The 27653-nt window shown below is 39.5% G+C and overlaps 1 protein-coding gene across 3 annotated transcripts in view; it reads right to left on the minus strand.

Moving 5' to 3' along the window:
• KMT2E (lysine methyltransferase 2E (inactive)) overlaps positions 1–27653 on the minus strand; it is a 113607-nt gene that overhangs the window by 82803 nt on the left and 3151 nt on the right. For 2 of the 3 annotated variants that reach the window (XM_075016695.1, XM_075016677.1), the window contains exon 2: positions 5537–5721. In XM_075016695.1, coding sequence (XP_074872796.1) covers positions 5537–5607 — 71 coding nt within the window. In that variant the 5' untranslated portion in view covers positions 5608–5721. Of the gene's footprint in view, positions 1–5536; positions 5722–7218; positions 7259–27653 lie in introns of all 3 variants that reach the window. The other variant, XM_075016686.1, reaches the window with a different exon arrangement.

Below are 27653 nucleotides of genomic sequence, written 5' to 3' on the forward strand. Positions count from 1 at the left end.
AAAACAAAGGTCTCAATCTCTCACATGTGAAAGAATTAAACAAAAGATACTGATATTACTATATACTTAAAAAGACTCATCACCAGAATTTCCTTCTCTACCTTACAAAATCTATCCTGAAGGTGGCAGTCTGTGCATTTCACACAAATTGGAGTCCAAAGAGCAACTAGGCTTCACAGCAACGAAGGGTCCTGTGGCATCTTATAGACTAACAGAAAAGTTTTGAGCATGAGCTTTCATGAGCACAGACTCATTTCATCAGATGCTGGTCTTGGAAATCTGCAGGGCCAGGTGTAAATAAGCCGGAGCAGGCTTCACAGGGGTTTTGAAGTGCTTGTCTTACATTCAGACAACAAATCCCACTTTCTGTAAGTTTTTGCTATTTATTGGAATTCTCGGAGGACAATTAGTACTTTTGGCACCCACAATGTGACTGTCCTCGCAGCAAGCATCCATATAATCATATAAAACAATACAAATGGCAACTACCAAAATAAAAGCAAGAAATTTAAAAACCAAAAATAGCAAAGAAATCTAAAGGTTATTGTTACCTATTTTAATACTAGTAATCTAGATTCTGAATGACTATGATTATGCCTAAAGATCAACATGTATATAAGTGACTTGAGGATAAGACACTAAAGCTCTTTCTGCACTACAGCATTTTGTCAACAGAAGTCACTGTTGACAGATACTTCCCAACAGAATGCATCCACACCTAACAGAGGCTCCCCATGTTGACCCACTCCATTGACAGAGAGCAGCCAGACTGCCCAGCCCTCTGTCCACAGAAAAGCCAAACGGAAGCTCTGCAAACAGGGCTGCCCAGTGAACCAGAAGCCCACTCGGTCGACAGAGGGCCTCCCTCCCCCAAGCATTAACACTATTTTTTTGTTGGCAGAATCTGTTGATGGAGGCACTATGCCTTGAACGGTCATGAGAGAAGCCTGGTGGAAGAAGTGCTGCATTCTGTCAACAGATTCTCAAGATAATGCATTTGTAGTGTGGACACTCCCTGTTTTTTTTCCCCGACAGAAGGCCACTTCTGTCAGCAAAACTCTGTAGTGTAGACCCAGCCTAAGGCTTGGTCTTCAATCAACCTTAAAGTAAAAGCACGCAAACTTTCACCCCCTATTATCAAGGAAAGCTAAATAAAATTTCTTCCTATTTCTGTATTTCTACTGGTTCTTCTCTTTTGGCTATTCATCTTCCATCTGATGAATGGTATGTAAGAGCTTAACAGTTGCAAGCCAGATCTAATAAATTTTTACATTTGCTTCCTTCAGTAAGAGACGTGTACTGCACCTACTGGATGGAAATCCACTAGAAGATGTAACCTGTCATGTTTCTCAGCAGTTCTCTTAGGACAGTGATGGGGAGAGTGTTCCTATAGTTTATTTAAAAAAAAACAAACTTCTTTTTGTATGACCCTGGACAAAATCCAAACTAAATGGAATTCTGAAGTTGAAATTCAAGAGTGACAAATTTTAAGTTATCCCAGATGCCCTACAAGTACCCAACAAATCAGAATTTAAAGTCTTGCTCCTAATATGTAGTCTCCTCAGCCTTGAAGACACCTAATGCGCCCAAAGTGTGCAGAGCACACACATGCATGCGCGTGCGCATGCACACACACACACACACACACACACACACACAGAACAGCCCCAAAAAACCACAGACACCCCAAAACCAAAACCACTTACACATAATGAACAGAAATGCAGCTCTCTTTGCTTCTCTCTCAGAACCAGGAAAACCTAGCCTTCTTTTTCTGTGCTGTTTCCGTTGGAAACCTCTCTATTATGAACTCTCTCTGATGCAAGCCTTACATTCTCTGTTAAAAAAGCCATCAGTCTAGAATTCTTGTTTTCCAGACAAAAATCAACCAGCCTACAACACTGAATGTATAAATTTATTAATTCTTGCCACTGATTCTACTCATATGGTCTTAAGTATAAAACAGTAGCTTGTGCAACATAAGGAGATGCCCTTCAAGCAAGCCACTAATATATCTTCTCTGGCACAATCTAAAAACTTTTCAGGTGAAAGGTAGAGAACTCAATTTTTCCTTTGTAAAAAGAAAGAATCGTGTTTTACGGAAAATTCCACTCTTGACTAATAGGTTTAATGGTAAAGGATGCATCCAAGTCACTTTTCAAAGTTTACGATGGCCAATTCATCTGACTTGTCACAATGCCTTTATGTAGTATCTTGCCACTTTGGAAGTTCTTTTGGAGACATGAAGCATGAAAAACGATATGTAAAAATGAATACTAGTCTATTCTTCCAACACCTAAACCAAGCAAATATGTTCTTTAACTGTCAAAAACCACAAAATCTGTATTTTAACCCAAGAGAAGGAAATTAAAGAATGAATGAATGAAGGAGGGGTTGAACAAGACTCCTAAAGGAAAGGACACTTAATCTATGCTCATTCTGACTGACATTCTGTTGGCAAGTTTCAAAATGCTATATCTTACAAAAGACTAGAAAGAAAAATCTCTAACAAGTCAGAGGTCCAAATTTGGACTTTCCTATTGCATGCTAAATACACAGTATATATGATCTAATATTCTTCAAAAATAAGTGACTAATGTTTGGCTCTGAAAGAAATCGATTATAGTCATCAAAAATGCTCAGCAACTAACATCTGCCATTGGCTTCATTTTTTAAAAATAACTATCACTAAGATTTACAGGCACATATTGTGCATTACAGAGACTCTCCTCCTATATACAGGCATGATTTTTTTTTGGTGGGTATGTCCCTCACCTCCTGGCAAAAATAAAAAAATCCTACTGCATTGTTACACACTCTGCTAAACCAAAGAATAAACAAGAAACACAAAAATTAACAAGTGCTATTCTTAGACATGCTAAGCTCACTGCGATGGTGTTAATACCACTACTTCATGTAAATGAAGAAAAAAAATCAGTCATTTGTATTCTTATGGAAAAAATATTTGTACTTTATTCCATTCCCAAAGAATCCACAGACATCATAGACATGCAGCTATCTTTTGTGTGGAGTTAACTACTTTCTGGTTGCCAATTAGCCATAATGTAAGAAACACGCAGGCCTGCCTGTATCCTTTAAAACATTGGCTTCAGCAATTGGCAGGAGACTTGAGGCCTAAAAACTGTGGCATAGGTAAAAATCAGGTAACTCATAAGACAGTAGAAATAGACAAAAGGGGGTAATTTTGTTCATAATGACAGTATCAGTCAACCACAGAACATGAAATGACACCAGCTTCTGGAAGGTTTTGGACAGAACATCCAACAAAGGTTCCAAAGCAACAAATCGATTTATATGATAGCAGGGAAAAATCATAAATGCACTTACATATAGAAAAAGGACACTACAACATTGATAAAGGGAGAAAATACAAGTAAGGAAGGACAAACCCCTATTGAATATGCATTAGAAGTGGTAACATCAGCATAAAGTATCATAAAAGTGTCATTCCACTCCGTTGGAGAGATTTAGTCCTTAGGAGGGACCAGAAAGATGGCCACTGATGAAGATGAGAAAGGCAATAGCTAATATTTCAGGTTGTTCTTCAAGGGATGGTGTAAATATGGATGTTCAGCTCTTCTTTCTGTATTATCTCTATCAACATTACTGAAGTGGAGTGTGTGTGTAAAATATATGACTAAGGTATTTGTTAATATAAAAGATTCTTATGGTCTAAGTGTCAGACCTATGCACATGGCAGTTCCCAACTACATTTTAATAATACTGGGCCTGCTCGTAGGACAAGAATATGTCAAACCTTAAAGTGGTAACCAGGAAATCTTAATAATATTTAACTCAGGATATAACAGTTAAGATGAAAGGGTATATTGAGGGGGTCCCCCAAGGATTAGTTCTAAATCTAGTTCTGTTCGGTATCTTGATCATGTAATTTAGATAATGGCATAGAAAGTACATTTCTGAAGTTTGTGGACTATAGTTAGCTGAAAGGGGCACCAAGTGCATTTGGGAGGACATGACTAAAATTCAAAATGATCTGGACAAACAGAAGAAATGGTTTGAAACAAACAGGATGAAATTAAATAAGGACAAATGCATGCAGTTCCACTGAGGAAGGAACAATCAGTTGCACATATACAGAATGGGAAATGAATGTCTCAGAAGAGTACTATGGAAGGGATCTGGGGGTCCATAGTGCATCACAAACTAAATAGGAGTCAATTATCTAACACCGGGGCGGGGTGGGAGAGGGGGAGATAGGTGGGAGAGGCAAACATAATACTGGGGTGTATTCACGGGGGGCATAGTAAGCAACACAAGAGAAGTAACTTTTCCACTCTACTCCAGCTGATACCTAATCATCAAAGAATAGCGTGTCCAGTTTTGGACACCAGGTTTCAGGATTTGAACAAACTGGAAGAAGAAGTCCAGAGGAGAGCAACAAAAATTTAATAAAGGGCTAGAAAACATGACCTATGAGGGAATATTGAAAAAACTGGGTTTGTTTAGTCTGAAGTGGAAAAGACCAAAGAGGACATAGCAGTTTTCAAGTACATAAAAGGTTATTAAAAGGAAGAAGGAGGAAAAAAAATGTTCTTAGTTTTTGAGAATAAGACAAGAGACAATTGGGTTAAAATTGAAACAAGGGCAGTTTAGGTTTGACATTAGGAAAAACTTCCTGCCAGGGTGATTAAGCACTGGAATAAATTTACTAGGGAAGCTGCAAAAGCTCCATCATTGGAGATCTTTAAGAACAGGTTAGACAAACACTTGTTAGGAGATAGTCTAAATAAGACCAAGTCCTGCCATCAAGGAAGGAGAACTGAACTAGATGTCCTCTCAAGCTTCCGTCCAATCACAGCATGGTAGGACTTAAGTGGTACCAGGAGGTCTTCAATGTCCAATAAGACAAACTTGGCTAGATCCTGGGTGTCATCTGATTGACACGTAACAAAGCACATAAGAGTTTTGAGCAACCTGCCCACCTCAGAGGATGAAAGGTAGAGCTGAACCTGAGACTACCAGTTTAGTTATTTCACTCATATGCCTCCAAACTTTAAGCTAGCTACTTTAGCTGTAAAAAGCAAAAACAATGGAGTACCAAACAGAAAGATTAAAATATTGGGAGAGCAATAAATTTAACTGATTAATAATATAAAAATTAAAAATATTAACGATGAAAATTATATTTAAAATCACTTTTCTGGGTTATCAATATTTCTATGTACATACTTCCATGCAAAGATGAGAATTATGTTTCTAAAATACACCCAAATAAGGTTTTTACAAATACCTGAAGGAAATCAAAATGATCAACATGAGAAAAGTTTTTAAAGCAGTATATTTTATTTAAATAAACTGCTAACAAAATACTGCTTCTTCAAAAAAAATAAAAAAAGAGTAAGGAAAAAATAATGTACAATAGGTGAACAAAATAGTTAATAATTCAAAAAATTAAACTATAAACATTTTGGAAGTCTGTTCATCTCTATTAAAAAATGCTCATCAGGAAAAAGAAAAAAACAGCAAAGTTACCAGTTATGTGAAAAATACTTACTCCGAGCCTGCAGCCATTTCCAAATCAGAAGCTTCTGCTGTGTCAACCCCAAATGGGATCACTATGCTCATGACGTTCGTTTCTGATAAATTCGATTACTACGGAGTCCTGTGCATTGGTATCCAAAACACTGGGGCATTCCAGCCACAGTGCTCATTGCAAACATCTAAGTGCATCCACAAACCCTGTTTAAAATAAAATTAAAAAAAAATAAAAAGACAATCATTAAGTAAGCAGTTCCATACTACACTGTAAGATGGCACACTGAGCTAAAACATCTTACCACACAAAGAATCATCACCAATATGAAGATTAAAAAAAAATTCAGATTATGACAAAATTATAAAACTTTAAAAAATTCTTTAGTTTAGTATATTAATCTTTCAGCATGTTTTTAAATAATCAGAAAGCATCAGTATCACCTCTCTCATATAACTGTCTTCCCATACCTTCAAACAAAAAACTTGAGGCAGAAATCTAAACATGAAAATACAGTATAGGATGAAACCTCAAGGTTTCAGAATTAAAAGATAAAAGGACCACATACAAAACATATTATATAAATGGAAAAGAAAAAAAAAATTTCACCACTCTTCTCAAATAGCTGTTAAAAATAAAATAATACTGTTTATAATCAGAAGTACCATCACAAATACCTAAAATTCCCATTGCAGTCATGACGGACTATCATTAAAATGGACTACGTTTCTCAACAAATTAGCTAAATATGGCCGCAATTATCGTTTTACCCACTCAATTTTAACCGAGTAATAGTCTGCTTCCTTAGTTTAGTTATGTGGTGATAATGGATAAGTATCCTAACTCCTTCATCCAAATTCTACGTGTTATTTAAAACTCCGAGGGCTTGTCTACACTTGCCCCCAACTTCGAAGGGGGCATGTTAATCAGGGTGATGGGAGATTACTAATGAATTGCTGTGGTGAATACACAGCACTTCATTTGCCTAATTCTCCCCCACAGCACCTTCAAAGTGCTGGCATGCGTGTAGCTGCGGGCACTTTGAAGTGCCTGTGCTACTTCAAAGTTCCTTTACTCTCCAAAATTTTGAGGAGTAAAGGCACTTCGAAGTGCCCGCAGCTACACGCATGCTGGCACTTTGAAGTGGCCCGGGGCGGGGGGGGGATTAGCCTAATGAAGTGCTGCATATTCACTGCAGCACTTCATTAGTAATCTCCCATGGCCTTGATTAACATTTGCCCTTTGAAGTTGGGGGCAAGTGTATACCCAGCCCAAGAATCCTTGAAAATATGACAGTTATATTTTTTCATTAAAGAATTTTATTGTCATCTGATTAATGACAGTTATGTAACATTTCTGATAGAATAATAAAATGTGAACATGTATTAAAATGACCTTTAGATTCAATGTTTCTACTGTATTTGCTAATAAACCAAGAATACAAAACCGAAAAAAGTGATGCCGCTCAATTTAACTGATTTTAATGGGGAGGAAGAGATGTGAGATAAGGAGTTAGACAAGAGCTTATGCCTATTTATCAAAGTGTCTCCTCGTTTTTCAACTACAATTCTGAACATTATACATTTCACACATCTTTCTGCGGATTCCGATTAAAATAAATCTGATACATGGAAGAGTCAATATGGCTAACAGGAGTAAATAAGAATCTATTTTGACTCATACATAAATCAATAAAATCCTACCTCCATGACTCTGCACTTCCAAACCGCTTCCTCTTCCCTGCTGCAAGAGTGCCACAAAGCATAGAATATGAGCACAGAGAAGGATAAAAAGAATTATATAACTAACTATCACTGTACTCCTGTTTCTACTTCACAGAAATGTTGTAGTAAATTAACATGTAATGAGTCAATAGTAGCTTCCACAGCATCAATTAGCCAAATGAGGTGAGATCTTCAAGTCAACTTGATGGCACTTCTCCATTTAGCTATATTTATTTTGTGGGATATACTTCAGCACAGCTATTTGTATCTTCCATGCTTCTGCACTGAATTACTGAAAGACATCTTTCTGTAGACAAGCCTCAAACATTCTGATCAGTGCTTCTTGGATGAAGCATGAAACTCCTGTGTCCAATAAATTAAATTCACTTCACATTTAAAAGTGCAGTTTTAACTGCTGGTTTGACCCAGAAAGTCATAAATCCTCATAGGATGCTACAACAGTTAGGATCAAATCGTGAGACTTAAGATAACTGGTCCCTTATCTAAAGGGAGCGTACTATTGACTGGGCATTTTCAACAGAGTTCTAGGTTTAGAACCAAAATAATTTACTGACAAGGCTAGTTTCCCCAAGAATTGCCCTGGAGGTGGATTGGGAAGTACTTCACATTGATGTTGATTTAATCAGAAGAGACTTTATTTTTTAAAACATATGCATGTTTAGAACATTAGCGGGACACATTTAATAAACTGGAAGAAAAAGTTTAAAGTAGTTCACATTAAACTTTCTCATAAAATGAGTAAGATCTCTGGATATTTTGCCACTCCCAACTCATCTTTTCATCCTACAAGAAGTTTTACGTCTTTTAGGCAAATTACCAAATATACTAACTTTAGAGAAGTCAAGTCACCTACTTCATGGAAATAATCTGCTGTACTTGTGTAAATACTGGGAATCACCTTTTGTCAGATTATATGCAGACAATGACTTAGGAAGAGTAAATTTTTTTTATTATAATTAATTTATGTTCCTGAGAGACAAAAAATGAAGCCCTCTAAGCCAAACAACAAGTACATCAAAGTTTACAGCAGAGGTGGGGAACCATTTTTGGGTTGGGGCCATTGTCTGACCCACAGACAAAAATCAATCCGGAACCACATAAAAGGGAGAAGGAAAATAAAATAAAAAAACAAAAAACCCCTCACTGATGTGGTCTCTGACACTCATTCCCATCATGCTACAGCATGACCGGGGGGGGGGGAGGGCGGGATGCAGAAGGGGAGATGGAGGTTCAGGGCTTCCCCCCACGCCAGATTAACTCTTCTAGGAGCAAAAATGGGGGATGTCAGAGTTCAGTGCATGGGAGGAGGCTGCCACAAGTGGTATCTGGATGCAGGCTACAGGTGTGAGGTCTGGGTTGGATGGAGGGTGCAGGAGTGGGCTGAGTTTGGAGGATCTGGGTAGGAGTAAGATGCATAAATGGGCTAAGGGCAATGGTAGGGGGGTTTCAGGAGCAGGCTGGAGGTAGAGTCTGAGCAGGTGCAGGAATTGGCTGGGGGTAGAATGGTTTGGGCATCTTTTCATGCAGCTAGGGAAATGGCAGCATGGAGAAAAGCTCGCTGGAGAAGCTTTTCACCTGCCATACCCAGAGGCACTCCTCCTGACTGGCCTCTCCAGGATGCTAGGGGAGGGGGAAGAGCAGCACAAAGCCACTTCCCTCTCCCCACCAGGCAGAGCCCATGGGCCAGATGCAGCTCTGGCTTGCCTGATTCCAGTCTGCAAAGCTCAGGGTTCCACACTCCCCACCCGCCTTCGCCTGGATGTTGGAAAGGAGAGCCCTGAGCATTCCGGGCCGTGTCCAGGCAACTTGCAGTCCAGATATGGACTGCGGGCTAGGGGTTCCTCATGCCTGCTCTACAGCGCTGGATGCACTGAACATGAGTAAGATGGATAACAGGCAGCAGCAGCAGCACAAGTTCTTACACTATCCTACTTTAATGCTAGAACATTAACCAGGCAGGACCACCTCTATAACTGAGTGAAATTCAACTGCCACTTAATTTAGCTGCTTTGCTTCCTGGGGGGCTGACTGGTTCAGGGCACAGACAATATTCAGCCTTTCACTTTGTAGGTGCTAATTCAAATAGCTGTCTAACTGAAATGAGTAAATCATCTCAGTCTACTTTGGTATGAATTGGCACCCTTTTGGAGAGTCTCAGAAGGGAGGTAATTAACAGAAGCATGTAACTAGGAAAACCTACTCTTAAAATCAGTTTGGAACAAAGAGCTTCAATGGTAACATTTTAGAGAGTTATTATTGTCTAGATGCGACTCTGCCTTGCTTTAATTTTCATTGTTGTATGGTCAGCCAGTCAAAAAATAAACTAAAAATTTGAAAAGCTGAATGTCAGTAGAAGCTGAAACAAAAGAGGGGTGTAAGAGGAGTGAAGACCACCTACAACACCTATCACAAGTGCTACAATGTCTATTTACTTGCTACACAAAGAAACAGATCATCACAGCTAATCACATACACAAGATATTTGGGTTGGACTAAGTGATCTACACTGGGACAATTGTTACAAGAAAAAGGTAGGGAGAGGGATAGCTCAGTGGTTTGAGCATTGGTCTGCTAAAAAAAAAAAAACCATGAGTTTTTTAGCTCAATCCTTGAGGGGCCCAGTTCAGGATCTGGGGCAAATAGATTTAAAAAAAAAAATCAAAAAAAAAAAAAAAATCTGTGAACGATGGTGATAGGTCCTACTGTGAGTACAGGGGACTGGACTCGATGACCTCTAAAGGTCCCTTCCAGTTCTATGACATATGCATATCTCCATATTTACTAAGATGCAACTGGCAAAACAGACTTCATAAAAACTACTAACTAGAAAATGTTCACTAATGCAAGGAGAGAACAAATTACATCTTCCCAAGTGCACAAAACGATTTCTTGTGAGTCACAAATGTGTTCATTAGCATGTTAGTTTTTGTCTAATGACCCAGACTGATTTTTGCTGTGATTATGGCATTAGTCCAGAGGGCCCCCAAACAATACAGAGAAGGAATTGTGGGGGGGGGGGGAGACTATTCAGCAATGACATGAATAGAAAAGGCAGTAGCACCATTAAGTTCAAAATTGCTGTGGCGGGGCGGGGCGGGGGGCACTGTGAAGAGAACAGGCCCGGAAACATTACAGGCAACATCTGTATACAGGTCTTTCAGTAGCACACTAGTCTTTACATTCTTGGTCCTACCTCAGCCATTTTGAGAAAACTGATGAACTTCACCAATAATATTACAGCCAAATAACTTATAAGACAGATCTACCTATCCATTTTGTAGAACAAATATGAGATTCTTATGTTGTACTTTTCACAAAGAAAGCCATGGCAACATCTGAGGGTGGTACACCCTTCAACCATAACTGCAGAAGAAAGGCATTCCATCATCAGACACACAACGCACTGCCTTGGCAACACCACCTGCATTTCTCAGCTAACTCAGGACCGAAATCAATGTTGATTGTGAGCAACACTGCTCAATGAATTCTTCATGTTGGACTCGCTACAGACTGACATTCCTGCCCTTACTCTGGGCAGATACTCAGAATAAGGCTTTTTTGGGGGGGGGCGGGGAGCAGGGGAGGGGGCAGGTGTTGCAGGGGCTTATCTATCCCAAGCATGTAAACTGATTGCAAGCACAGCTGCACATTTTGTGTCCTTATAGTATCACATCATGTCAAACAGTCATTTCAGAATAGTGAGGGAATGGGGGCGAAGTAGAAGAAATCACCGTTTACACAACATCCAGATTTAGAAATTTCTTCTCTCTTACACTGTGGTATTCCTGATAAACCAACCTGAGGATTCTTTATGCATACCCTCAGAATATATGTTTGGACTACAGAAACAAACATACAGAATGATCAAGCCAGGATTCCAGCAGATGCTTCAGATGAAAGTGAAAGAAACCATGCAGAGTATAATGAATAACCTGTCCTTAGGGGAAGCTTTTTCTTAACTCCTGTCAATGGCTAGCCTATTCCCCCAATCACAGTGACGATTCTGAACATCTTGAATATTCTCATCTATTGAGAGTTGAGTTTTCCTTGAGCCCTAAGATGAGCTCAAATTCAGCAACTTAGAATAAAAGGTTCCTGCGTGTTCTATCAGGCCCAGAGATTTATTATGCATCACCTAAAAACATGGGGAGATGCAGTGATGCTATATACTTATATTACTGGTTAAATGAAATGAGAGAAGAAAGTAAACTGAACTTTCTTATCCCATTGTCTTTTAACCTAGCACTACACTGTGAATGCTTGAGGTAGCAAGCAAACTGGTCTTACCTTCTGAAATTGCATTAATTCTCTTTTTAAAAAAATTGCCACTGTTTAGGACCCAATTTGGAAGTCACATTCGCTTTGGTGGATCTTTGGCTCAGTGGGAGCTGCAGGTCTGATTTTTCCACTGGGTTATATTTCTTCCTTTCACATTCCTCTCTGGACTATTAAGAGAGGTATTCCTGCACTCAGAAGGCAAGTGGTGGGGGGGAGATCTATGGGGTAGTAAGTCTGACATGTAAGATTTTTCTTAATAATATTACCAAATTCCCCTTCCAATCCATCTTTCAGGTGTCCAATGCACGAGAAATGCATCTCAGTCATCTTAGTTCAATGCAAGTTTTTTTTTTAAAATAGTCATGAAATAATGTTCTAACTTTACTTAACTTTTGTTGCATAGTAATAGAAGACAGATTCCTATTGTTTTGTTTTTATGTTCACTAGATGTATATTGTTGCTCCCCCCCCAAAAAATCAAAATACATTAAAACCCCCATGATCCGACCCCCGGTTATCCAACAATCCATTTTATCCGACACAACTTGGGTCCGTGTGGAATAAAAAGAACGTTGAATAACTGGGGTTGGATAGAACTCCCCCAGCCCCAGCACAGCCGGCATACCAACTCAGGTAGCGGGCAGCCCTGCCAGGGGCGAGCAGAGACTCCCCACCTAGGGCTGGTGACCAAGATGGCTACCTGTCCAGGGAGCCAGCCACCAGACGGCTCTGCACCCAAGGTCTGGCAGTGCCTCCACACCTCAGGACTGGCTGGGGCTGCGTGACCCAGGACCATTGGCAGCCCTTCCCCCACACCCCTCCAGGGCACCTGGGGCTCTGCATGCCACTGGGGCTCCCTGCCTTGGGGCCTGCTGCCCACCCAGCTGGCCCTCTCAGGCAGTCAGCCACCCCCATCCTACAGAAGGAGCCTGCCTTCCACCTATGTCCCTCCCCACTTCCCAATAATCCAACATATTTGGTTATCCAACCATTGGTCAGTCCCGATTATGTCAGATAAATGGGTTTTACTGTACTTTTATTTCACTGTGTCATACTTATTATGCATAGTATTTCAAACTCAGAGCTGAAATCAAGGAGAACCTGCTGTACTGGTGAGGATGCAACCTGTGAGGTTTCCAATTCACACTGGAAATTTACCACTACAAAGATACAGCAGTACAAGTGGTGTGAAAGCTTGCTCAAGTTAGTACACTTTGTTTGCAACAACTCATTTGTGTGAGAGAGTTTTAGGCTTTTTAGAGATGACTGTCAGACGTTGGTATTAATCAGTGAATTTTTTTTCTTTTTGGCCTAGGGTAGACAGACCTTAAAAGGAAGTAGCCAGTATAATCCCTTCATGCACAAGACTATAACTGAGGGTATTATGGAATTTTGTTCTTACATTTTACTAAATTCATTTAACAGCACATTGTGTGTGTCATTTCATCCCCCCCACCCATACAGACAAACTTCAGAGGGTGACTCAACACTTCAAACTATTTTTTTTTTTTTAAAAAGTGAACTGAAGTTGATGTATTTCCTACCATATGACATAAAGCACTGAACTCTAAGTTTCCACTGAAGAAAGTTGCACTAATTTAGTTATATCAGTTTCTAAATCACCCTAATTTTCTCATGCAAGCAAAAATTTAAAAAAATAGGCATGTAAGTCTACTCCTTCCATCTTTTTATTGGAGAGCTCTCTGAATGACCTACAGAATTTTTTTTTTAAAGTCTTGCAGTAGATTTGAAGATCAGAAGGGACTACGAGATGATTCAACCTGACTTCTCAAACACCACAGACTATCACATTTTAACCATTTACTCCCATGTTTAGTCAACACATGCTACTGGGCTCCACCACATATTCCATAATGACCCCCAGTCTGATCTGAAGGCTTCAAAAGATGAGAGTGCACCAGTTCTCAGTAGCTCATTAATAATTTTTTCACTGTTAAAGTGTGCGTCTTACTTCAATTTGCCCAGCTTTAAATTCCAGGTATTGATTCTTCTATTTAAAAAGGAGCTGGAGTATTTCATCCTCCAAAAAAAAAAAAAACAATAGTTTTCGTACCATCCATCTTAAAGAGAAGTTTACACCTTTAGACAGCCTGAGTAAAATGCATGTTACCCATTTTGTGGCATATCCTGAACTTACTAACATGCATTTTACTCAGGCTGTCTAAAGGTGTAAACTTCTCTTTAAGATGGACGGCACAAAAACTATTGTTTTTTTTTTTTGGAGGATGAAATACTCCAGCTCCTTTTTAAATAGAAGAATCAATACCTGGAATTTAAAGCTGGGCAAATTGAAGTAAGACGCACACTTTAACAGTGAAAAAATTATTAATGAGCTACTGAGAACTGGTGCACTCTCATCTTTTGAAGCCTTCAGATCAGACTGGGGGTCATTATGGAATATGTGGTGGAGCCCAGTAGCATGTGTTGACTAAACATGGGAGTAAATGGTTAAAATGTGATAGTCTGTGGTGTTTGAGAAGTCAGGTTGAATCATCTCGTAGTCCCTTCTGATCTTCAAATCTACTGCAAGACTTTAAAAAAAAAAATTCTGTAGGTCATTCAGAGAGCTCTGACCTGATTTTCTAAATGCAAAAATTAAGCACAAAAAAGAAAAAAGTTTTCAAACCTTCTACTTCTTAATACATCATAAAGGGAAAATACCAAATTATTTTCTTCTTTACAGTTAATTCTTAAATAGCAAGTTGGAAATACTTTCCATTGCTATGCAGAAGTCTGGACTTCTAAAACTCCAAGCTAGCGAGGACTTGAGTGGTGGCAGAACATGCATGAAGAAACTGCATTCTTGGCAAACTTGACTGAAATCATATGTAACTACTACCAGACTGTAGATCACTGCAGATAGGTACTATGACTATGCAACCCATGTCCAAGAAAATCTGAGAACACTTACAACAAATAAAAGCCTACAGTTTGCACCTGCTATGTTCCAAATGGTGAACTATGTAATAAAAAGGTCTAATTAAAAGGTAGTAAAAATTTGCAACCAGATGCTTAACATACTTAACAACAAGGCGTATGGAATACACACCAAAATATACGTAAGAGCATGGTAACCAACACTTAGGTAAGCCTGGGGCTTGTCTACGCTACCTACCTACTTCAAAGGGAGGATGGTAAGTAGGGTGTTTGGAGTTTATTATGAAGTGCTGCGGTGCATATGCAGCACTTCATTAAGCAAGTCGTCCCCCACCCGCACCCCGTGGCAACTTCGAAGGGTTAAACTTCCAAGTGCCGGCACATGTCTAGACATGGCTCACCCATCAGTACTTTGAAGTGCCTGGGGAGCTTTGAAGTCCCTTTACTCCTCAAATTAACACTTCTAAGTTGCTGCGTGGGGGGGGGGGGGGGGAGAGGGGGAAATTTCCTTAATGAAGTGCTGCAGTGCTGCATATGCACTGAAGCACTTCATTAATAAACTCCCAACACCCCACTTACCATCCTCCCTTCAAACGAGGGAGGTAGTGTAGACACAGCCCTGATGTACAAAAGTCAGCAGGACCTGACAAAATTCACTCTTGGGTACTTCGGGAACTAGTTGGAGCAATTACAGTAAACCCTCAAAATACATGGCTCCAAGTTGCACTTAACTCACTTTAAAGCAAGTGAAATGCAACTTAAGCTGTGCTGTGGTCACTTCCCCCTGCCTTCCCCCAGCCACGCGGCTATCAGCCTGAGAGCCACACCCTTGGAAGAAGGCAGGGGGAAGGCTTTTAGCTGGCCTAGCTACCCGCAGCTGTGGGCAGCTAGGTAAGCTAAAAGCACCTTCTCTCTGCCTTCCCCCAGCTGTACTACTGTCAGCCTGGAGGAAGGCAGACAGAAGGGGCTTCTAGCTTGCATTGCTGCCCACAGCTGGGGGAAGGCAGAGAGAAGGGACTTTTAGTTTGCCTAGCTGCCTGCAGCTAAAAGCCTTCCCCCTGCCTTTCTTCAGTGCAGCGGCTGTCAGTGCTGTGGCTGGGGGAAAGGGCTTTTAGCTTGCCTAACTGCCAGAGCTGGTGACAGCTGCAAGGCTGGAGGAAGGCAAGGAGAAGCAGCCAGGAAACTGATCAGCCCTGGTGGGCTGTTCCTTTTCTCCATCCCGCAAGTGGAGAGGAGCTGAGAACCAAGTGGCAGCCTGGTTCCTGGCTGCCCTACCTGGTGGAAACTGACCAGCCATGAGCAAGCAGGAGGGAAATGAAAACCAGGTTACCCCCTGGTTCCCAGCTCCCTGCCACTCTATGAACGAGACTGAAGAAGGGCCTCAGTCCTTGAAAAGGAAAACAAGAAGAACTCAAGAAACCCATAGACCTGTCAGCCTAACTAACTGTTTCTTGGCAAAAAGTCTGGAACAAATTATCAACCAATCAATTTGTAAGACCTTTAAGAATTCTAAGGTGACAAGTAATAGCCAACATACATACATGCATCTACAGCAAATCATGCCAAACCAACCTTATTTTTTCTGTGACAAGGTTTCTAATCTCACAGATAGAGAGGGAAAATCAGTAAACAATACGTCAGTTCTATAAGACTTAACACAATCCCACATGTCATTCTCAGAAGCAAACTAGGAAAATGTGGCATAGCTGAATTATAAAGGTATGTGTACAAGTGGTTAAAAACCACATTAAAAGTTATAATCAACGATTTGTTCTTCAGCTGAAGGAATGTATCTATGACATCCTACCGCACCTATCCTGGGTCTAATGAAACGACTGAGTAGTACTAGTCACCTGGAGAATACAGTGGAGATCATGCTTATGAACACCAGGCATGATACCAAGCCGGAAGGCATTGCTAGTATCTTGGTGGACACAATTAAAATTCAAAACATCCTTCACCAATTTGAAAACTACCCACCCCCCCCAAAAAAAAAAAGCAACAAGATAAAATTCAATAGACAAATATAAAGCACAACATTTTAGGAAGGAGGAGAATAACTACAAACAAGGCAATGAAGGTCACAGTACTACTGGAAAGGATCTGGGGATTAGAGAGTATCAAAAATTCAACATAATCCAAACAATTTGATGTAGGTGCAAAAAGAGACTAATATTTAGGCTTGCATTAATAACAATGTGGTATGGAATACACAGAAAGTAACTGTCCCACTTAGTACTAATCAGTCATCATCTGCACTAATAGATCAAGTTTTGTTAGGGTGACTGTATTTCCCTATCCCAAATATGGGACAGGGAGATATGGGGGAAGGAGTGGCTCTTCCCAGCTGCATAAAGCCCTGGAGAAGCGGCAGCCACGGGCACTCCCCGTCCCAGATAAGGGACAGCCACGGGCGCTCCTGGCCCCACCCTCAGCCTCCGAAGGCCTACATATGGGACAATTGGTCCCTTTTAAAAAATAAGTTGGGATGCCTTTTTGGCAACCCAAACACAGGACCATCTCGCCCAATACAGGACAGACGGTCACCCTAAGTTTTGTACAATATATTTAAAGAACAATGTGGACAAACTGGAGTGCACAGCAATAGAATTTAAAAAAGGCAAAAACATCAGAAAAGCTCCAGACACCCTCCCCACCACTAGCCCAAGCAGCACCAACCCACTCCTGCAAGCCTCTAGCCCTGAAGCTCCCCTGCCATTTCTTAATTCTGAGCTTCCCCTTCAAATTCCTGCACCCCACCTTGAGCCCACACCACCTGTCAGACCCCTTACACCCTAATCCTCTCATCCAATCCTGAGTCCCTCATCCTCTGTCCTCCCCAAAGTCCACACTCCCACCCAAAAGAGTCTTGCACCCTAAGCCTTTGTTCCAGCCCTGAGCTCTTCATCCGCAGGCCCCACACCCCAAGGGAAAGCCCTCACATTTCTTCACCCCAACCCTCTGTCCCAAGCTTGAGAACCCTCCCGCACTCAGAACCCCTTGGCTCCAACCCCACAACATAAATTGTGTTATATGCAACAGTATAAAGGTGATGTGTTGCAAATTAACAAAATTCAAGAAAATGGAACAAAATTAATTCTGCTCAGACATGGGAAAAAATTAGAGGGAACACTGGACTAGGTCAGAGGTCAGCAACCTTTCCAAGCTGGAGGGCTGAAATTTGACCTTTTGGCCGTATGTACAATCAGAGTGTCAGTGATACTTTTTATTAATAAAGATGCAGAGCTTTACTGTTTAGATCAGGGTGGCCAACCAGTTAGATCAGGGTGCTCTCCCCCCACCCCTCCAACTCAATGCCCTGCCTTTCCCCCAGAGGCTGGCACATAGAGCCCCCTGGCTTAAACTTGATGGTGGCAGATCTTATGAGTTGCCAGCATCACCATCGCTTCTCCCACCAAGCACTAAAGTGCAGGCGCAGAGTGGTAGATAGTACTCCCAGCGCACTGCATCCAGCAGGTGCCACATTTAATTGCTCAAAGAGCCTTATGCAGCTCAAGAGCCATGGATTGGTCACCCCGGATTTAGGTGGTAGCTGGTAGCACGAGCTGGTCTTTTGTTAATCCACAGGCAGCATGGCTTTGAGCAAGCTCCCTGGTCCATGGAGGGGCCGGGCTCAGCTCCCACCTAGAGTGCTAATGAAAATCAGCTCATGTGTCACTCTTGGCACCCATGCTGGGGGTTCATGACCCCTGATCTAGGTGTATTTTTTACCCTACTTCAGTCAGCAAGGTTGGGCTGGATGAACTGTTGGAAGTGTGGGGCTGAAAGGGACATCTATAAATGACAAATCCGTAGCTTGAGCAATAAGAGCTAACCTGCAAACAACAAATCAACAAGCAAATGTGGGAGACTAAAAAGTTGGCAAGGTCCTCTAATTTTGATACAGCCCAATATCAAAAATGAACACATTAAAAAGCTACTTACTCTCTCCAAATAAAAGCAACTATAAAATACAGCACAAACAGGACCATTACATTTTACGTGTTAGGAAAACTGGGGACGTAGTTATATTAAAACTGTCTGAATTTTTCATTATGCATAGAGAGGGAATCACAATCCCTTCCAGTGATTCAGTATATTTCCTGAGCAACAGAGAGCAAAAGTCTGGGGGAGGGGAAAAAGTCATATTTCGAATTGCAGATTTGAGAGAGGAAAGGGAAAAGGTCTGGGCTGCAAGGAGAAAACGCACTAATTCTTATACATAAGCAAGCATGCCATTTTGCCTCCCTAATTTAAGGCATCAATACCATCTGAAGGGGAATTTTTTGATACACACACCAATTTACAATCTTTATTCCATATTCCTGACCTGTGCCTTTGCAGAGAAAAGAGCATAGCATCCAAAACATTTGAATTTGCTAAAAACAAACAGGGAAAATTTGATGGACCCTGCTTCTCAATTCCAACTTCTTTCAATTTTCTAGCTATTCTGCCTATAGATGCAAAGGCTAAACATAAATTTTGTTTTAAAAAATCTTTTATAGGATAATAATTATTAATTTGCTTTCTTTAATTAATCTCGTAATACCTGGTAATCTGTACAGACATTTTGTCTTCCCAGTTGATGATAATATTCACTTCTAAAGTTTGTTATCCTACATTAGGGATTTTGCGATCACTATGGAGAAGCAAACTGTTTACGGAATGTTTGAATGAATCATACTTCTTCCTCTGTACATGTGCTCAGAGGAAATTAACATGTAAAACTGAAACCATCAGTAAAACTACTGCCAAAGTTATGTTAATTTTAAGATAATTGGAGAGACAATTTCCTGGAGATAATCTATTTGTATATTTGTTAAGTGAGCACACCCTGCACTCCTTTTTAGAGAATGTGAACACATCAACAGAAGGTGGTGAATTTCTCTAGAACAGATGTGTATTTCCCCCATAGTATCAAGTCCCTACTCCCACTCCTGAACACAGACAAAAAAGCTTCCAGGGCAGAAAATTAAAATTACTTCCCCCTCAGTCCATTTATTTTCACATTATTTTCAATAAGCTGGTATAAAATTTATGCGGAAAATAAAAGCCTATTCCATTCTGCAGGTCAGTAAGGTACTCAGCATAACACGACTTAGCCAAAAACCACAAATCATTACCAAAAAACCTTAGAAAAGATCCAACCTTGTTTTTTATTAAAATATGAAAGTGAGACAGAGCAGGCCCTGTACAAGAGGAAAGAAAGCATATTCTAAGCAAAACATTTAAAAATTTCCTCTTTGGGTAATTATTTTAAACAAAAACACAGATAACATGAACATTGTCCTAGTATTTTTCCACATTAACCCATTTAATAAATAGTTCTCTATCCATCAGCAAAAACAATTTATCATGGTCTTCTTCAAAACCATAGCACTGGCAATACCACCACATTATAAACTCTAATTCCCGACCTTTAAAAGTATAAAAAAGGCATACACTAAAGGAAAACCTTCATCAGATGCAATTTTATAGCATTCTATGATTGTTCAGAACACAGTAATAGAAATGCATTTTCTATAAACACAAGTCTTTATCTAGAATGCTAATATAGAGATTAGATCAACATATCACTGGAATATTCCACATGGGAACAATTAAATGAGGGACTCAATGAATATTTATGTTGGATATTACTAAGGAGGAGCATAACCTACCAGATTTTGAAAGAAGCCCTTCATCCCTCAAAATGGTAAAGGCTTTTGCTAGCATTTGGAAAGGGACATCCAATACCTTTACCATTGTGCTACTTGGACTTCACAATCTTAGGGACTACCACTAGTTCAGATTTAGACTCCAACTGGCTCTTTGGATAGCCTTGTATGGTAACCTAAGAAACTGACTAGCACTCACCTTTTCACATTTCTGAGGATAATGAACTGAGCAAAAAACGAAACAGAAGACAGAGAAAATAAGGGACAGAAAGGAGGAGAAACATAAAAGAAGCAGGCACCCCTGAATGAGGAATTTCACAGGAGAATGGGGGGGGTCCAAATGAAAAATCCACTATCACCTCCAAAACCCAAAATACGCAGTAGAAAAAAAAAAATGTGCTCAGTACTGACAAAGTCAAACCCTCCCAAAACAAAGCTGTTCTTGTTTCCCCCCCTTATCTCAGTCCCTGTATTAACCAACATTTACATGGAGGCTCAAAGACACAAGAGCAACATTATCAGAAAGTTGTAATATTAACAATATTAAACTCTCCACTTCAAATGGGTTTCAACTAGGCTCGGAAAAAAAAACATACTGATCCACTAACAGCGGGCAGTAATAAGTCTGAAATGGAGGACCAGCAAGCCACAGTTTCAATGACACTTTCAAAGAATTCAAGACTCTTGTACAAAGAAAACCAACCATAAGGTTAACATCTCTCAAATGTCCAGTCGGTCTCTGGTGCGCTCAAAGAGCTTCAGCGTATTACACAGATTACATCAACTCCAAGTAATTAGTGGGGGGAGAGGGGTAGGACTCCTGTGTCAGTGCCATCCAAGAGTCATTTTGTTTACTGAGTTATGTGCTGACACAAAATGGAAATACTCTCCACTGGGCCTCCCACTGCCGGTGAAAGGACAGAATGCTCCAGAAGCCCCATGGGGTTACTTCTACTGGGGACTGGAGTGGTAAAGGGGGATCAGTGTCCCCCTTTTACATGATACTTCTGCAAGTCCACAAGAGCAGAGGTTCTTAAACTATGGACTTTCAACCACCAGATAGTTCCCTCTAAAGTGCACACATGGACATCTACATAAGAAAAATGAAGAGCTGACCACCTAATTAGTGGCTCACAGACATGGCTCCACTAATTAGTAAGGGATGTTATAGGTTAACTGGTTAATCAGTAAACCTCATCCTAAATGGATGAGGCTTACCAATGTTAGTTAAGCAGTAAGAGCTGAAGCAACCCGCCACCCAATGCAGGTAGGGGACTGCTCCAGCTCTGCAGGACGGCCACAGGGGCATTCCAGTGCAGCCAGAGCAATCCTCTCTTTGACTGGTGGGGGAAAGAGCACGGTACTGAAGAGGCTGTACCTGCAGCATGCCTAGGGCCGCTGGGAACGGAGGCTGCTGTGGCTTGACTGGAACATCCCTACCCATGCCTGGGGATCGGGGCTTCTCTTACCTGCTGAAGTGCCCTCCATCTGCAGTAGAGTCTACCTACTGTTTAGCCAATTAACTGCTATTTTACATCCCTAGTTCTGGCCTTGGAATAACAGGGTGCAGAGGGGAGGGGGCAGTAGAGTGAGACAAGTGAAAAAGGAGGTAGGCAAAGAGGCAGTGGGATGAGAAGAGGGGGCAATGGGAAATCTCCAAAATGCACAGCTCCAAAGGTCAGAGAAAGAGGTGAATTTCCCCAGCTTCAGGGCTGTGGCTGCTTGGGAGACAGGTCTGTGATGGGGAAAGAGACCTCTACGGATACTAAAATATGAGCTGTGTGCTTTTCTTGATAAAACAAAATAACTTTACTATTAGATCGTTTTTAATAGTGTTCTTATCCAAAGCACTTTCCCACGTCTAGCTAACAGCAGAAACAACATTTGGAAAGATCAAATGGCCCAACAAACCCTCAGCCCTTTTCAAGCAGTCCATTAAAAAGAAAAAGGACAGAGAGAGAGACTAAAGAGTCTGCAGGGCTTCTCTCTTCTCTTTTAACCTCTTCTTTTCTTCTAGCTGACAGTTGCTTATTATACACAAACCAAACAAAAAAAGAAGGGGGTGGGGGAGAAGGGAGGAGATACAGACTATTATGCCCAAACGTCTAGGCTATGTCTACACTACAGAGATTTTTTTTCTAAAGAAGTCCTTCTGGGAGGTGTCTTCCAAAAGATCAGGTCCACACACACAAAAAAAAAAGTCGCTCAAAAATGTGATCTGCTCTTTCAAAAGAGAGCATCCACACAGCCCCAGCTCTTTTGAAAGGATGGACAAGGGATTCAAAAAAAAAAAAAAAAAAAAAATCAGGCCACATGAGGACTGCTCTTTTGGGGAAAAAAAAGGGGGGGCTGTGGACCCTCCACACACATTTTCTTTCTAAAGAAGCTTTCAAAAGGGGTGCGTGCTCTTCTTGAAATAGGAAGAGTGATTTAGAAAGGAGTGCCTCATTCTCTCCATTTACTTTCAAAAGAATGCTTTGTGTGTGTAGATGCTGTGCTGGATCGTTCAAAAAAGCCACCTTCTTTCAAAAAAAAAAAATCTTTCAAAAGAACTTGCTAGGGTAGATGCAGTCCTAGTGTCTCCAGATGTAATTACTAAAGCCACATAAAAAGGGAAAAAAATTGTTAGTTGTCTGTCTTGTGGGAGGAGAAAAATGCTACCTAGAGGAGGGTCTAGCTATATCCAAGTCACACCAAAGAGCAAAGAGGATGGTGGAAAAGTTTATTCTTCTGGGCATGGGTACTGAAAAATGTTGCTACCATTTACAAGAAATACTAGTTGGTTTGTAGTAAACAGCTTCTCTCACCTCCCTTTCCCTCAATAATTCTGCATCATAAGGTATTATTGTTACATCCAGAATTATTTTAGATAAGCTCTCATTGGACTCAAGAAGCTAACAGAATTAGTAAAGGAGTTACACAGTAAACAGAATTTGTTTTCCAAAATCATTCTTCCTACAAGTTGTTTCCTTCCAAACACGCGATCTGACACACTCAGTGAGTGATACATTACAATAGTATATTTTAAAAATGTTCATGATACTATGCTATAAAAAAGTGTATATAGTCAAAACATCCACAGATTGCAAAGTTCATTACGTAACACCATCAAAGATCCCAAGGAGCATTAGAAGTAATTAGAGTACTTCTGCATTTATATGTAATCAATATTCAATAGACTACATCTCTTCTATTGGGGTGGCCAACTATGGATTTATTTTCTCTTGTGTGTGACAGTTTACTTATCACTGGTTCATCCACCGAACCATCTTGATTATAACAAATCTTTCAAAACACATTCTCAGTATCAGTTCTGAATGCAGAATATAAATCAAGTATTTAGGGGTGGGGGTTGCTATAGTCTAAGGGGTTTTTTGGGGGGTGGCGGGGTCCACATTTTTCTGTTACATGTTGAAAGTGTATTACTTCTGCCTGTATTTCCTATCATGGGAACAAAAGCGTATGAAATGATTTACTGCCTTTACCATATATTTGCAGTTTGTATCTATCAATTGATAAACAGCATGGAAAACTCAGGTACTGGGAGATTCTGGTGCAGTTTTTCTTCCACTTGATATTACAAATTTGTAATACACAGGATAACTTACTTCACTTGAGTCAAAGAATGGCCTTGCAGCTAAACTTTTCTATTTATTCTAATTTTTTTCCACTGATGTAGGATTCCCACACACGTAGTTTTCCCCCACTTCTAAGTGCTGAATTTGGTCTGCATGGAGGCTTCCATTAGTGCATATATGGAAAACCTGCAGAAATTTGAAGGTGGTATGATGTCCTTTTGGATCCTGGAATTGGATTCTCAGACTGAATACAAAGGAAGACTTGAAGCTTTAACGGATGAAATAAATAGGAGCTTTTAAAATGTTTCCTTACTATTGGGAGTTTCCCGTCTATACTGAACAAGTACATTAAATACAAAAAGTATTGGTTTTAGTATCATATTACACATATTTTTACATGTTTTAAACCCAAGAGGTCTTTCAGTCATGATCAAGAAAGTCTCAGCACACAGAATTTAAGCATATTCAGGGATTCTAGTGTCTGTCTATTTTGGTAGGTTTCTCTTCCTAGGAAAAAAAAATTATAGTTTTTTTTTTTTTTTTTTTTTTTTTAAATTGACAGCATAATTCTGAGAGGACATCTGTTCCTTTATTAGCCCTTTTAACAATCACTTGCAAATGACACAGACAGGAACTGCAGCTTTTGACCACACAGTACTGTTCTGGGATGCAAAACAAACATGCGAAAACTTCCTAAGCTCTTCTGCATTACTTGGAAGTAAATAAGAGTGAACAGCAGGGAAAGGAAGTGAATGATTTAAAAAAAATCTTGGACGAACCACTTCCAATTTCTATTTTTTTCAATTTACTTTTTAAAAATGTGCATGATTATTAGAGTGGGGTTTTATTAGCTGCTTAAAGTTTACACTGAAAATTGAAACACACACACACAGCTAGATAACCAAATGTTCTGCTATTAAAGATGGAATGCTGGCCTAACATATACTGAAATTACTGTTCTTTTCAGTCAGAAGTTGATAATGAATAATTAGTTTTTCAGATTTCTTACACATTCAGTCTCCATTTTAAAACTGTATCCTGAGAAAACAGTAACAATATTGTGATCCCGTTTCATTTTGCCCAAAATACTGACCTATATGAAAAACTTCACAATGCACCTTGTACTCTGCTCTTCAGCTTCAAAATAAATAATACATACAGAGAAAAAATATTTTAACAGCACTGAAAGTCTGTCTCAAACCAACTGTTAAGACATGATCAGCTGTCTAGTCACAGAATATCAGTTGCCTGATATAACTAACAGGTGGCTCCAAACCTGGCCCTACTATAACCATACCTACTAGTTGGGAGGTTATCTTCCTCCAACCAGACAAGAAACAACAAAAGATAAAATTCTCAATTATATCCTGCATAATACTTCTAAAACTTGTTAAGCTAGAAATAAATTAAGAAAAAAAATCAATATGTTGGAACAACTTAAAAACTTAAGCTATTTAAAATACTTATCCATGCTCCTTTAAATAGAGGGATCCACTGCATTGCTATTTTAAGTATTTGCAGTTCCAATTTTAGAAGCACATAGTACGGTCTTCATTCTTGAAAGGTAAATGCCTTCATCATTTTCAAAAAAGTGAAAAATAGAGGATTTAATATATACAAATAAACCAACGTAGTTTCTATTTCCGTTATAAAACATGCAGAAGTACATTAAATTAGTTCTGGTTGTATCACGTCTGGGTTAATCTCAACAACTTCTGTCAACGTTTCTAAAAGATCATTTTTAATCACAAGAACTACTGAAGTTCCATGACACCCAAAAATAATATCCACACCCCCCACCCCACCCCCACAAGTTGAAGAGGGCTCCCCTATTTCCAAATCAGAACTTGTGTTTCATGGAAGATATAAGCAAACAAAAGAACTTTAGGCCTAAGGTTTTCAAAGGTAGGAACCTAAGTCCATATTTGGGCACCTCAATAGGTGACCTGATTTTCAAGAACTATGACTGTTCAGAAGTTCCCATCTAAGTCTTCCAGTAGTATACTGTGATCTAAATGAAAGAAAATATGAAAGGAATGGCACACTCACTTGGAAAAGGATCACTAGAATAAAAATTGTTTTGCCTTTCTATGATGCAAAACTTTCAAATGCGAAGTAGGTACACCAAAAAAATACTTTGTTCAATCTACGGAAACGTACTTCTTGAGTAAGAGCTACCATGGCCTTGGTCAGTGAGGCTTAATTAAAAAAAGAGAAGCAGTAAAGGAACCAGATACCTGACAAGTTATCATATGCTAGTATAAAATGCAGTCTCTGCTTTAAGGCTCACAGTAATAATAAACATGAAATTTTGCTATTCAAATATATTGTAAGGGACACTTCCATAAATGTAGTTAAGTAACTTTCTGTCAGCACAATCCTTAAAAAATTTGCAAGAGAAAAAGCTCAGTGACCTCCCAAACTTCTAGTCATTAATATTAGAAAGTGCAGAAAGAAGCTGCAGTCTTGTTAAAATGCATTACAGCAAAGACAGCAGTAGTAGAGTTTTACCTTGGGAAACTACAGCAAAATTACAATTTCTTCTTGTGTAGTATGTGAAGAGTCCAAAATCTTGTGCAAAAGACAACCAGATGTTATTTCAAAAGGCAGGACTGATTTGTTAAATTTTTAATTTATGACTAATAAACAAAATAATTTATAACTAGAGAGAAACTGCTTTTCAGTGAAGTTGAAGTTTTAGTTTTCAAACTATGGAAAACAAATACTATTTCTCAAGAGCAGTGTTCCCTCTAATGTTGGCATCCTTAGGCTGAATGAATTTTGTTAGGTGCACCAACGCAAATTTACATATGTACCACCAGTAGAAACACACGCTTCCAGCAATGGGTGCTCTCCTAAACAGCTGGGCAGCACTCGAATCTCTCCTGGGCAGCCACCCGAGTGCTCAGTTTACAGAAAACACTGCTCCACAAACATTCAGAATTCAACCGAAGCACACATAGGAAGGACATCCCTGTAAAACTGAAGTACATACTTCCAATCCTACTATCAATTCTGACTTCCTGTATCTATATTATTGTTTAAATACATGACCTGTTCCTGGATCAAAGACCCACAGATTTTGAGAGACTTACAAAAATATGTTTGTGTCACAAAAATCAGGAATCAATTTTCTCCACATCCTGAATAAAGGTGTAATTTAGGAATTTTCCTTTGACTCTAGAACAATTTTTTAAAATTTGATATGTAGTAATTCACAGTGCTCACATAATGAATCACTTAAGTAAAATCGAAGAGAATAAAGGCCTCAATCCCTAGTACTCAAGAATTTGATGTCATGCTGTGCAATCAATCCTAACACAGTTATATTAGACAAAATTAAGCATGTGCTTAAATCCTTGGAGAATGGAGCTCTACAGAAAATCCTGCAAACCTTTAAGGAGAATAAAATTTGGAAAGAAAAAGATTATATTCTCGCTGTTTCTTAAAGTCCCAACCAAAAACATCGTACCTTTAAATAAAAAAAATTGTCAGCAAGATTCAAGTGACAAGGTTAATTTAATAAATATTATTCATCATCAAAATATGAAACCAAACAGAAAAACAAATGTAATCCAAAGAAATAATTAGTCCTAGTACTCTCATGCAAATACACTAAAAAAAAGTTTACTTTCCCCCAATATTTTTCTCTTGAAATCCTAAGCTTTCTAAATTACTAAATATATTTCAAATGCAAATGACCAAACGCACAGAGCTGCCTTAGTACTTGAAGATCACATTACTGACAGATTTTTTTATATCTTAAGTCTTGACATTTGAAGACATATTAGTATATACAGAACCTAAAAGAGAACATCAAAAATTCTGAGATTTCAAACTAAGTCTCATGGACAGTTATTGTGCAACAGAGACTTTTTTTTGTAAATATAAATTTTATCTGTTGATTTTACTGTGGTATTCATCCTCATAATATCCAAACTCCTCAAAAGCATTAATGAATTTAGCTTTAAAACATGCTTGTG

Source organism: Carettochelys insculpta, chromosome 1, assembly GCF_033958435.1.
Source record: "Carettochelys insculpta isolate YL-2023 chromosome 1, ASM3395843v1, whole genome shotgun sequence".
NCBI classification, from domain to species: domain Eukaryota; kingdom Metazoa; phylum Chordata; order Testudines; family Carettochelyidae; genus Carettochelys; species Carettochelys insculpta.